At 44.7% G+C, this 13520-nt stretch overlaps 1 protein-coding gene across 1 annotated transcript in view; it reads right to left on the bottom strand.

The window, feature by feature from the left end:
- TNFRSF21 (TNF receptor superfamily member 21) overlaps nucleotides 1-13520 on the bottom strand; it is a 70176-nt gene that overhangs the window by 40404 nt on the left and 16252 nt on the right. The window contains exons 2-3 of the mRNA XM_045801924.2: nucleotides 8869-9517; nucleotides 6841-7335 (exon numbers count right to left, since the gene is read on the bottom strand). Of these exons, the coding sequence (XP_045657880.1) occupies nucleotides 6841-7335; nucleotides 8869-9517 (1144 nt within the window). The remainder of the gene's footprint in view (nucleotides 1-6840; nucleotides 7336-8868; nucleotides 9518-13520) is intronic.

Genomic DNA, 13520 nt, shown 5'->3' with positions numbered 1-13520 from the left:
TTTTTTTATTATATTATGTTAGTCACTGTACAGTACATCCCTGGTTTCTGATGTAAAGTTCGATGATTCATTAGTTGCATATAACACCCAGTGCACCATGCAATACGTGCCCTCCTTACTACCCATCACCAGTCTATCCCATTCCCCCACCCCCCTCCGCCCTGAAGACCTCAGTTTGTTTCTCAGAGTCCATAGTCTCTCATGCTTCATTCCCCCTTCTGATTACCCCCCCTTTCTTTATCCCTTTCTTCCCCTACCGATTGTCCTAGTTCTTATGTTCCATAGATGAGAGAAATCATATGATAATTGTCTTTCTCTGCTTGACCTATTTCACTTAGCATTATCTTCTCCAGTGCCATCCATGTTGCAGCAAATGTTGAGAAATCGTTCTTTCTGATAGCTGAGTAATATTCCATTTAGACTAGTGTTATCTAGTAGAACTTTCTATGATGGAAATGTTTTCTATCTGTCCTGTCCAATATGGTAATTACTAGCCACATGTGGCTACTGAGCCTTTGAACCGTGGCTGGTACAACTGAGTACTGAATTTTTTATTTTAGTTCGTTTTACCTTTAAATTAAATAGCTCAGGTGGCTACCATCTGGGCCAACCGGGCTCCAGACCACCCCTTCCAGGACCCCGTGCTATTGACCAGGCAGAGGGTCACACAATAAAACCCAGTGTCGGGGAGCCTGGGTGGCGCAGTTGTTAAGCGTCTGCCTTCGGCTCAGGGCGTGATCCCGGCATTATGGGATCGAGCACCACATCAGGCTCTTCCGCTGGGATCCTGCTTCTTCCTCTCCCACTCCCCCTGCTTGTGTTCCCTCTCTCGCTGGCTGTCTCTATCTCTGTCAAATAAATAAATAAATAAAATCTTAAAAAAAAAAAAAAAAACCCAGTGTCTGCTCTCTAAGGACTTATAAGCAATGTGGGCAGACGAACCACACACACAGAAACAGTTAAGCAGTGACAGACAATAAGAGCTACAGAAATTAAGAAAGAGCATCTTAGAAACTAGTTCTACAGAATGAGTCCTTTACCCTTTTGCTGCTGGGATTACAAAAGCCTGCTTGAGGAAGAGCGTGCTAGCTGCTTGCACTGTCGCTTCTGTGGTCCATTCAAAGGAGACGCCACTGTCCTTATATGTCATGTGCTTGAAGTAAGTACACCCGAAGGGATCGCTGCCCATCAAGTGCTTACTATCTCCCCAAGACACGGGACTAAGAAAGCGCTAAGCAGGAACAAAGCTCAGTGGAAATGAGATAAATCCAATTCCTTTTTCTCTCATTTTATTCCTCATCTATCCTCCTAGCCTGAAGTCTGAGAGAAAAAGGAAAAATAATCGGGGAGAAATACTGTCCATTTCTTGCTCCTTTCATCATCCTGCAGGGCCCTCCTCTCTGGAGTTTCCTCTCATCTGTACAAGCATTTGCAGGGGCATTTCTACTCCTCGACCTGCTTTTCGAAATTCCCCTCCAAAGCCCTAGGCCAACAGGTTGGCTGGGAAGCCAGCTTCCCGCCTTTTGCAAACAGTTGAAAAGAGGGGGCATAAAGGAAGGAAAAAGAGAGACAAGTAGGGAAGGGAGAGAGAAGAGGGAAAAGGGAAGGAAAGGTAAATAGAAATGGCCCACAAGGGGCGCCTGGGTGGCACAGCGGTTGGGCGTCTGCCTTCGGCTCAGGGCGTGATCCCGGCGATCTGGGATCGAGCCCCACATCAGGCTCTTCCGCTATGAGCCTGCTTCTTCCTCTCCCACTCCCCCTGCTTGTGTTCCCTCTCTCGCTGGCTGTCTCTATCTCTGTCAAATAAATAAATAAAATCTTTAAAAAAAAAAAAAGAAATGGCCCATAAAAGAACAGTGAAGAGACAACAGCAGCGGAAGACCGTTGTCAGCCGTCCCCACTCTCAAGGGGGACTGGACTACAGATCTCGATCTTCCATGGTTACCAGGAAGTGAATGGCACGACTATTTTGAGATCATTTGAGCCTCTCCCATTGCAATGTATGGCCACTTGGGTACAGACAAAGTTTCACTATCTTTACTTTTGTGCCTTTTGTGACAAAACAAACAGAACAAAAACTATTGTTTCCCATGTAACCTCCCAATTAATGTGAACCCACACTCTTTCTAACTTTAAGTGGAACATTTTGGACCTACCACTTGCCTCATTGTGTTGGGGTTATACAACAGAAAGAACTAAAGTTTTTAAAAGTGACAAAAACATGGCAAATGGAGCGTTAACAATAGACTTACATCTTGATGACACTCGGACCCGGTAATAAAGTCTCACACAGACTTTCTGAAGAGACTTCTAATTCTGTTGCTGTGGGAGACATATTACAGGGAACCTCGGTACAGTCCTAACCTACCAGAAGTAACACTGCTATGACTTCAGAAAGGAAGGAGGTATACGAGGGACCACAGTGCCTTTGCTCAACCTCCTGGCCCCATAATGTCTCATCTGGTGTTTCCAACACTAGCATTCCGTGAAAGTGGGTTGCAGTTTTGCAGAGTTCAACTTTAAAAACTCTAAGTCCATGGTAGGTAGAGAGGGGTCAGTGGGGCCTAACAGAGAAGAGGCTCTTGTTGGTGACAAAGATGGGAACCAATAGCCTGGCTTCAGAATGCTTGACGGTCTACCTTTAGCCGGGTCAGCTGAAGGTAGGCAGGGGTAATAAGGGAGGTCCTACATAACCTTTTACAGAGCACGTTCCAGAGCTAGGTGATTGTGTCCCCTCTTTCATCCTCATGATGAGGATGGGAAATGGATGAGGACCACAGGAAGATCTTACTATACAGGATCACCTGCTGCCCAGAACTCACTGCAATCTGATCAAACAGGTAGTGTTTCTAAAGGCTTCTCTGAGCCCCTGGGATGGTTTTTATGAAACAGAACCTCACTTTGTGATGGCTTTTACCTGGTTGTACCTTTGAGAATAGCAATTTGGAAAGAAGAGACCATCCTTAGGAAAAAAACAAAACAAAACAAAAAACACCTTAAATATAAACATCGCAACGCAAAAACCTGGGGGGAATGGTTAAACTATGGGAAGAGGTGGCTGCACCTGAATGAGACTACTGTGATTCAGCTGGAAAAGCATATCACCCAGGTCCTGCTATCGCAGGAGGCATGGTCAGGCTTTGTTTGATTTGGCACTTCTACTGTTTTTACGAAACAGGATATCGTTTCAAGGACACAGGCACGGAAGTTTACAAGGCGACAGCGGTCATAAGAATGTCTAAGGTCATTGCATTAGGCTGCTTTCTTTTTTTTTTTTTTTTTTTTAAAGATTTTATTTATTTATTCGACAGAGATAGAGACAGCCAGCGAGAGAGGGAACACAAGCAGGGGGAGTGGAAGAGGAAGAAGCAGGCCCATAGCAGAGGAGCCCGATGTGGGGCTCGATCCCGCAACGCCGGGATCACGCCCTGAGCTGAAGGCAGACGCTTAACCGCTGTGCCACCCAGGCGCCCCGTGCCACCCAGGCGCCCCTGCATTAGGCTGCTTTCTGCTGCTGGCCCCAATTCTACTTCTGCAACTCCCGGTATTCCCAAGAATTCTGACATCTAGGCTGCAAAAGAGCATTTAGAAATACAGCTGACCGAGCTCTAATCCGTAAGTGCAACCACTAGAAGAATGGAGTCACTTCTTTAATAAAGTGGGAGGACAGTTCCAGACATTTACAAATCCAGCAGGATGTTCTCTGCTAATTTTCTCCTAATTAGATAGATCAGAACGAGTGTTCTGCCTGGCCACTTAAAGGGCAATTCAATGAAATATCTGATCCTAGGCTGATCCTAGACCAGAAGAAGAAGGGATGCTATCAATCAAGGGCTCGACTGGGTCAACTGGCAACACTGGAATATGGGCAGTGAATTAAAATACCGCATCCATGTTCAATTGATTGAGGTTGAAAATAAGCTTTTTTTTTTTTTTAAGAGACTGTCCTTATTGTTAGGAAATACATAAAGTGCCATGAAATGATTCAGAAAAATTACTGTATAATAATGACTTATGATGGGGTAACATCCTGGTAAACCCAGTGCAGGTTGAAAATATCATTTAATACAGTAAGTTGTAAATGCATTTCCTACATCTAACCCATTATTCTCAATTTAAAAAACAACAAAAAAACACACACCTCATCTACGAAACATCACAGCTTAGCCTCGCCTAAATTAAACACGCTCAGAACACTCATGTTAGCCCACATTGGGCAAAATCCTCTAACACAAAGCCTATTTTAAAATAAAGGGTTGAATAGCTCATATAATTTATTGAATGCTCTACCGAAAGTGAAAAACAGAATGGTTATTCGGGTACATAATGGTTATGAGTGCACCAATTATTCACCCTTGTGACTGCGCGGCTGACTGGGAGCTGCTGTCGCCCAGCATCATGGAAGAGGAACACACTGCATATCACCAGCCCAGGAAAAAATCAAAATTCATCATTCGAAGAATGATTTCTACTGAATGCATATCATTTTGGCATCATCGTGATGTTAACAAATCTTAAGCTGAACCATCCTTAAGTCAGGGACAGTCTGTATATATACACTATATATTGTCTATTATAAAACATGGGGGGCACCTGGGTGGCTCCACTGGTTAAGCGTCTGACCTAGGCTCAGATCACAATCCCAGGGTCCTGGGATCGAGCCCCACATCGGGCTCCGTGCTCAGTGGGATGTCTGCTCTGCCTCTCCCTCTGCCCTTCCCTTGGCTCATGCTGTCTCTCAAATAAATAAATAAAATCTCTTTTAAAAAATTATGTTATATATATCATATAACATTATATGTAATAAACTAGTCTATATTATACATATGTCATAATATAAAGTCTGTATGTACTTTTATGTAAAAAGAGAAAATAACAAAGCAGAAGGGCAAAAGTTAGCAACAGTTCAGTCTGGGCACAGGTATGTGGTTATTCTTTGTACTACTGCAAATTTTTCTGAAGTCTGAAATTACATCCAATTAAAAATATGTTTTATTAAAACGAGGGGAGAATTGAAGCCTTCCTTCCCCCACTGGGTTGCCAGCAAAGAGATGTCTTATTCAAGTCTATGAAGGCTCTTCCCAGGTAGGACGTTGGCCTCAGTCTGATTTTCACTTGGTTTGGTCATTCATACAGACTAGCAAAAGGAAGGAAAATGAAGTTTTTGGGGTTTTTTCTTAACTTTCTATAAATTTCTGATTATAAGAATTCCAGGTGCTTATTATAGAAAATTTGGGGAAAAGAACAGAAAACTAATAAAGAAGAAAAAAATACATAAATTCCTCCATATCCCCCAAACTGGAAGAAACATTATTTTTATTTTGGCATATTTCTTTTCAGTCTTTTTCCCACCGTTTTGAGAATTGGGATTATATTGTATAAAGTGTGTAGCCTGGTTTGGTTTTGTTGTTTTTTCCTTTAACCTAGTATTAACATTTTCCTATGTCATGGGTAAAAAGGAAAAAAAAAAAAAAAACTTCATTAAATCTTCAATGTCAACACAGTATTCCACTATATGGATATGCCATAATTTACTTATTTGCCTAAAACTGGACTTTTGATTATTTCTAATTTTTATTTATTACCCATAATGCTGAGTTAAAAGTTTAAGACCTGGGGTGCCTGGGTGGCACAGCGGTTAAGCGTCTGCCTTCGGCTCAGGGCGTGATCCCAGTGTTATGGGATCAAGCCCCACATCGGGCTCTTCTGCTATGAGCCTGCTTCTTCCTCTCCCACTTCCCCTGCTTGTGTTCCCTCTCTCGCTGGCTGTCTCTATCTCTGTCGAATAAATAAATAAAATCTTTTTAAAAAAAAAGTTTAAGACCTGTGTGCTTAAATCGTTTTTTTTTTTTTTTAGTATTTATGGTTTATACCTTTATGACAGATTCACAAAAATTAAGTTACTGAGGCAAAAGGTATAAACATTTTTAAGACTCAATGGAAAAGAGTCAAATGACTTTTTTAGAAAATTAGGCTTACGCCTTTATCTTAAAAGAGAAAGGAGACACCTGAAGGGGATTGTCAAAACTTTGGGCTGATATCTCATTGCAGATTTAAAGGAAGGGTAGTTACTGCCCCAAGCTAAAACCTGCAGTCTTCAGACCAAATTTTGCTGCAGAGACAAGTTCTGTAAGCTACTGTTTGTCCTCAGAAAAGGAAAAACTGAAATATTCCAGCCTAGATCAACACACGCTGGCTGCTGGGTAGAAGATGTAGGGCCCAGTCCCAGATGATAACCAGTCTATTAAGCTTTGGGTGTCTAAAATCTAAAAGACCTTTCTATCCTCCTCATAGAAATGGGACCTTAAAAATCCAAGGAGGGGAAAAGCACATGTGAGAAAGTGATAGGAATCGATACGCAAGGTTCAGATTTAAAAAGGCAAACTTAATTAAGACAAGTTGGGTTTTTTGCCCTCTCCTGTTTTAGTAGTCTGGAATTATAGAAGCAAGCTGCCCAACAGTCAGAGAGACGCGGGGTCAGTCCCGTCTGTCCTGAACAAACAACCAGCCTGGGTCAGGGGCACAGCCAAACCTCCCCGAACTCAACCTCCCTGCTTGTTAAATGACATGGCTGAACAAAGTCCCTAAAGGTCATTCTCAGGTCTCTGGTTTGCCAACGTTCTCCTTTTATGCGTCAGGGGAGAAAAGGGCAGAGTGGTTATTCTCTCTGAACATATTATATCAAATGCTGACCACGTCATTTTTCAGAACATAGCTAGATCAGATAGCCCTCGGTAGGCGGTAGCTTCTAGAACCTTTGCATTTCCCACTCCTTCAGGCAGCAAGGACTAAGAAAGGGAAGGCGGGGGGATCCCTGAGCAAGGAGAAAAGGAGGCTCACCGTGGCCATTGCAGTAGTAGATCCACTTCTCCCGGTTCTGGGTGGGGGTCATGGATTTCTTCAGCCCTGCCTTTTCCACAATGGCGCTGGGATCCTGCCGGGGCCCCTTTTTCAGAGTCCTTGAGCTTTTCCGGATACTGCATACCACTATCACCACAAGCACCAGCAGCAGGAAAAGCACAATCATCCAGGGCAAATGTTCATTGATGTCAAAATGCTTGTGTAAGTTCTGTCTGGGGTGACCCCTCTTGAGGCCTTTGATGGGAGTGCTGGACTTCTCACCCCCAGTGGCCTCCATGGATGGCAGCAGCTTCAGGATGTGTCTGTGGTGGGGGCCTTGCTGGTGGTTGACTACCTGGAGGTTTGGGAGGGTCTTGTTCACGCCTTCCTCACCCCTCGCTGAGCTTGTGTTGTCAGGGACTGTCCCTTCCTGGATGCCACTCGGTACCTTTGGTCTAACAGAGGCAGAAGAGTTGGATTCTGTTGAGTTCACGCCTAGAAAAAAGGAGGGGGGAGAGCTTTTCTATATTTGGGGATCTGTACATTCCTCCTCTTCTTGCTCATCTCCAAGCCAGGCCAGATAATGAAAGAAGAGATGAACTTTGGAGCTTAAGAATAAGTTATACTGCACATTTTCGTCAAGACTCTAACAGCACCTTTACATGGAAGATAAAAACTAAACTTAACAGCTAAACTCGCTTCCTCATGGCAAAACCAACAGCATCCTCAGGGATCTAACATCTGAGCTTCCCAGCAGCTTCCCCTATGCTTCACATACAGAACAGACTCGGGTATGTTCAGGGTTCTCGTCAACCCTTAATTGTGTCGATTGTTCACAGAACTAGTTCAAATTTAATCCCTTTATCCTTCCTCTCCCACCTTTTGGCCATTTCAAGATACAATGGTAAAACTGAGAATATGACTAAGGGAAAAGAGCTCAGACTCAAATCCAGATTTGACCAGTGTAAGCTTTGGTGAGACCAATCAGTGACTAAAGCAAGTCAGGACTTTCTTAGGATCTATTATTAAGACATAAGTTTTGGGCTGGCAGCTTAGTGGACTTCCTTCAGAGAAGCTTCCCCAGCAGTCTTCACTAAGGAGCCAGGGATTTCAAGTCCCAAGAGACAGGACCTGGATTGCATCAGTCCCTGAGAAAACCTGGACAGGTCATTCAAGCTCTCCGAGCCTGTTTCTTCATTTCAAAATGGTGGTCGTAAGGCCCTCCTTACAGAGTTATCATGAAGGTAAAATGTCATCACACATGAAGAGTATGCTAGAAAGCAGAACACAAGTTGGCTATCACCTCGAGAAAATTAATCAAAAAGGATCTGAAAATAAAGAACAAATTTTATATTCTGCCTGAGGCTCAAAATCCTGAGAACAGCTAGGATACTTGATGAGGGCATAAAATTAAAATCGCTTGAAAAAATTAAACTTATTATTTTCCAGATGTGAATGCTAGTTATCTACTATCTATAGTACCTTATAACAGGTACAAACTTGTTCATTTCCCAAAGCTTCTAACTTTCTTTCCTCTTTTTTGCCCCACCATGGTTCCAATATTTATCCCTCCCTTCCGGGCATCATGGTATTTTCTCCTCTTCTCCTTCCTTCTTTCCCTCTGGCTGTGTCTATCCAGGATTGATTCCATGTTGGAAAGCTCTGAATCTGGAAGGAACCTTGAACATCTAAATCACTCACGTATTTGACAAGTTTGAAATCAAGGCCTGAAGAAGTGACTTACATAAGGCCACGCACTGTCCTTATTTCTCACCGTTCTTTCTTTTTAAGCTTGTTGCAACCTAGTTTTTAGATATTTGATTCCCCCCAACAGAAAATCTGAGTCTAAATGTTTCTAATACATCCAAAGAAGACAGATTAAATGAGCCACGAAATGAAGGCCCCTTCTTCAAGGGGTGAATTTGGAATATACAAAATGGAGGAAACATCCTTGGTACAAGCCCATTTTTGGTAGTTCCACTGGGCTCAAAGACTTTCTCAAATTAATAACACATGAGGTTAAGTTACCTTTGGGAACATAAGTGGAGGAAGGGACTTCATGGGATTCCGTGTGCTCCGGGTGTGAAAAGATGGCTGTGCCAGGGGCAGGTGAGGTCGTGCTGGAGGATGGAAGTGTGCCACAGACATTGTCTGCTTCCTTGGTCCCCGGCTTGATCACCGCCAGGTTCTGACTCAGACAGTCTGTGTATGCTTTGCATTTCATCACACTAGAAGGCACATCAGAGAAGGTACCCCGAGCACACTGCTTACACCGCACGTCCTCGGTCTCTGTCCCTTTCTTCCGCACACCCCAACCCACGGGACACACCGTATGGGGGGCGCAGGTACCATTAAACTGGAACATGCCAGGTGGGCAAGCACATTCTCGGTCCGTCAAGGCAGCACAAGGTAATTTCTCAACCATTGGCCATGGGCATGGCTGACTACAGTCATGGCATTTCTCTATGCCATTCTCATGCCTGGTAAAGGTCCCCACAGGGCAACTGGTACAGACACGCAGGCTAGTGTTGGTACAGTGCTCAGACACATAGGTTCCTGCCGGACACTTGTCACAGGTTAGCACCTGGCCGGTGGCACGGTCAACATGGCGGTATTTGCCAACGAGATTTGGGGCCTTCGGTCCTGGCTGAGCGGTGGTGGCGCTAAGGAATCCGAGCTGAAAGAAATAAAAGGGGAGGGAAAAGGAACAAAAACGAAGAAGGGGTTACACAGGGACAGAGAGGAAAGGACGGAATACTCCCACCACCACCCCCATTTCAGATCTGACCACAACCGCAACCTCTTAATGCTACTAGAGTGACACTGTAGAAAGAGAGAAAGACCCCGATTCCATCCGGGGCCTGACCTACTAGCTACGAAGCTTTGGTTTTGTTGCGTGACCTTTGCCTCAACTTCCTTTTTTTCTATTAAAAAAGCTGACAATCCTGCTCAAATCGATTAGAAAAATCAATGGAGAGTATGAGCATGTAAGCGCTTTGTTGTTCATTTTCAAAATGCTACACAGAGGTGCCTGGCTAGCTCAGTTGGTAGAGCAGGTGACCCTTGATCTCAGGGTCATGAGTTCAAGCCCCATGTTGGGGATGTAGAGCTTACTTAAAAAAATTTTTTTTTCCTCAAATTTAAATTTTTTTTTTAAAACCTGCATAGAAGTGAAAAATCCTAATGCAAGAAGAAAATAACTTGCCGAACAGCTTTCTTCCTTCCCATGATGCAAATGTTAAGTTGCCGTTTCTTAGTAGCAGGACAAAGCAATGGAGAAGTAGAATGGCTTATGTTCTAGCCGCTTCTGCTAGAGCACCAGATTACCCACATGGAGTTACCTGATAATGCTGGAGTTTTTCAAAGCTTTTGTCTATGCAAAGCCAAACATCTTTTGGTTTTGGTTTTGGTTTTGGTTTATTTGCAAAACAGAGACAGGCCCTTGGCATTCTTAATTTGCTTTAAGCAACAGAGTTGATGCGTTTAGAGGTATATCCTGTTTGTTTAGCCTCTAAAGGCCATGGTCACTGGAGCATGGGCCTGCAGACACCTAGGAGGTCCAAGCACAAAGCTGGGCCCAGCAGAGACTCAACACAGGTGAATTTAATTCATAGGACAGAAACTTCACCCAGCTAGACAGCATTTTATACTACTTGGGAAAAAGGAAATTATATTTGTGATGGTAAATCCTGAGGTCCTTCAGGGCAGAGGGATTAAGAAAGAATATTGAGAGAGAGCTTTTCTGCATGAATGAAGATTGAGAGGTTCCAATGAGGAAGTTTCCATGGCCTTCTACAAAATGGAGAATGGTTATGTGTTCAGAAAATAGAGGCCGGCCCAAACTACCAGATGCCCGCCAGGACAAGTTCCTTCTAAATGGGTACCTGGAACTAAGAAAATAAAACAAGAATCTCTTCAAACATTGATCAGAGTTCCTGTCTCCTTAGTGCCTTGAAAGTTAACGCAAGATTCGGTTCCCCTCCATCTCAAAATTTAACGATTTGAATCGGAAGTATCTGCCTTGAAGTCCCTCACTCTACCCAGAGCTGCCTCCCATTAAGCAACAATATTGAAAACAAACTTCCGGCTTGTGAGAATCTATTCATCTTTTCCTTAATAGGAGACACACAAAAAAGGGCTAGTGGTTGATTTTTCTCAGTAAGAAACTTAATGGCATCTTGGACTGAAGAGAAAGAAATCTCCTGTTTGATAATGGTAAATTCTGCACTATCTCCCCTTTTTGGTTTCTGGCTTCCTTTCCTTTTTCTTGGTCCTCCTATTTGCAAAATGAGCCCAGCCACCCTCTTCTGTGCCTGCCAGGTGTTATGAGATGGGGGGCAGAGAGCCAGCCACCCCCATCACGTGGAGCACAGGTTCCATGTGGCAAGTACCTGAGGACAAATCTCTCCCAGTCTCCTTGATGCTAAGGACCCACCCAAGGGGTTGCAAAAGCAGCTCTGCTCTGTATTTCTCCAAGTTCCTTTACATCTAGTTTCTAAGTGCAAAAGCACTTTTAGATGGCCACAGGGTTCTGGAATTTGAAAGATGTATATAAATAACCTAAATGGCAGGTTATGACACTTGTGCAAACGAGTTAAAAGCAGAGAAGGTAACAGGAGATCTGGCCAGAGGGCGATGGTTGGGAACAAACATCCCCCTGCTGGGCCTCGGGCTCTGAGTCGGCCCCCCCTACCTGTGCAGGGAGGTTGGGCAGCCAGCCAGGCACACACCCCCAGGCGGCTCTGCAGAACAGGCACTGGGGGGGAGGGGTGGCGAATAGCACTGTACGTGTGTGTGCACGCGTGCACATGTGTGTGTGTGTGTGTGTGTTTGCAAGCACACACTCATCCAGGCATAAGGTTGGGGCTTGTCTTCCTACAGTTTCACTTCTCTCCCCAGGGCACATACTCGTTGGGGATCCATCAGCCCCCTGACTACCGAATTACCAGAGGTCCCCCCAGCAGCACACAAAACCCGTCTCCAAATCCCATGGCGCCCACACTCTGCCCCACTCATTAGGTAGATTTTTCAGTTCTTGGTTCATTTAAGAGAACCGATCAAGTGTCTCACTAAAGCAAGGCTCGGGGCTCTTTAACTGCATCATACTAAGCAGCGCACTTGAGACAACGTGGCTCCATAAATGGACCTTTCGTCACCTCATGTTGCAGGAGGCAATTCCAGCTCCTACACACAGAGTTAACAAAGATGCCTCAGGATCTCACCTGGACTGAACACTAGAAATGAGATTTGTGCAAAAACTAGGCATTATGAGTGCACCGGACAAATATTTATTGAAGACCTACTACGTGTATACAAGGCACTATGCCACAGGCTGACAACAGAGCCTAGTGAACTCTATTCCAGCCCCACGGAGTACATTCTAAAGCAGGACAGAAACACCTAATTACATCAGGAATTACTTAATTAGAATTGAGATTACTGCTGAGGAGAAACACAAGAGTCCTGAGAGGGGGAGGTTACCAGGTGCTTCCCCGCTGAGGGATGTTACAGAGGCGTTCACAGCCGTTCTGAAGGACAGAGAAGCAGAATGTAATTCTGGGCGGGTGGGAAGGGACGGCGGATTGGGCAGAGGGAGCCCCACAGCAAAAATTGGAAGCACAATGAAGCTTAGCTCAGGAACGAAGAAGTTTATGGGGCTCTCCCTCAAATGCAACATGGCGGCCATAGTTAAATGTGGAGAGGCTCCGCATTTTGATTCTAATCCAAAACGCAATGAGAAGTCACCCTTCGTTTGTATGGGGTGGAGGGGAAGGGGCATACAATGAGAAGTCACCCTTCATTTGTATGGGGTGGAGGGGAAGGGGCATACAATGAGAAGTCACCCTTCGTTTGTATGGGGTGGAGGGGAAGGGGCATACAATGAGAAGTCACCCTTCGTTTGTATGGGGTGGAGGGGAAGGGGCATACAATGAGAAGTCACCCTTCGTTTGTATGGGGTGGAGGGGAAGGGGCATACAATGAGAAGTCACCCTTCGTTTGTATGGGGTGGAGGGGAAGGGGCATACAAACACATGTGTGAATAAAAAAGTTAACTGGCAGCAGAGCAGAAGATGAAAGTGGTTGGGGGGAGAGTGGATGGAAATCCCCACTTAGAAGGTGAAAGTCAGGGGTGGCTTGGATTAAGGGGGTGGCCGTGGAAAGAGAAGACGGCAACAGATTTGAGAGGTCAGGGCAGCTAGATTTGGTGAATGATTACCTATGGAAGGAAAAAAAGGAAAAAATCAATCATCTTCACATTGGACTCAAGAGAGCACAGGATTCAACACTGTTCTCGAGGGTACCCCTCGAGCCGGGAGGGTGCACCTGTGGGCCCATGGCAGGGTCAGGAGGTAGGGCTCCGAACTCCCCATTTCTGCCTCAAACACAGCAGCTCCAATTTATCAATTTGGTAAGGGGGGGGTGAGGGGAAAGGTACAATTCGTTTGAAGAAAGGATTACTCCTGAAATAAGTTTGAAAATCACTGCGCTCGAGGGACCTCTAAGATCTCCCCCAATTCCCAAGTTCATGGCAAAACCAATCTGAGCTACAAAGCTGGAGGACCTGCTCCTTGGGCTCTTCATCATCACCGAACTGTCCTGAAGGGAAGAGGAGGCAACACCCCTTTCTCTTAACTGAGAACAGGTGGCACCTGAGAACTTATTTTCCTAAAGGCTTTTCG

This window comes from Ursus americanus, chromosome 29 (assembly GCF_024610735.1).
Source record: "Ursus americanus isolate L20-20 chromosome 29, mUrsAme1.1.p, whole genome shotgun sequence".
NCBI classification, from domain to species: domain Eukaryota; kingdom Metazoa; phylum Chordata; class Mammalia; order Carnivora; family Ursidae; genus Ursus; species Ursus americanus.
The sequence above is the reverse complement of the archived record's forward strand: the minus strand, read 5'-3'. Positions and strand labels throughout refer to the sequence as shown.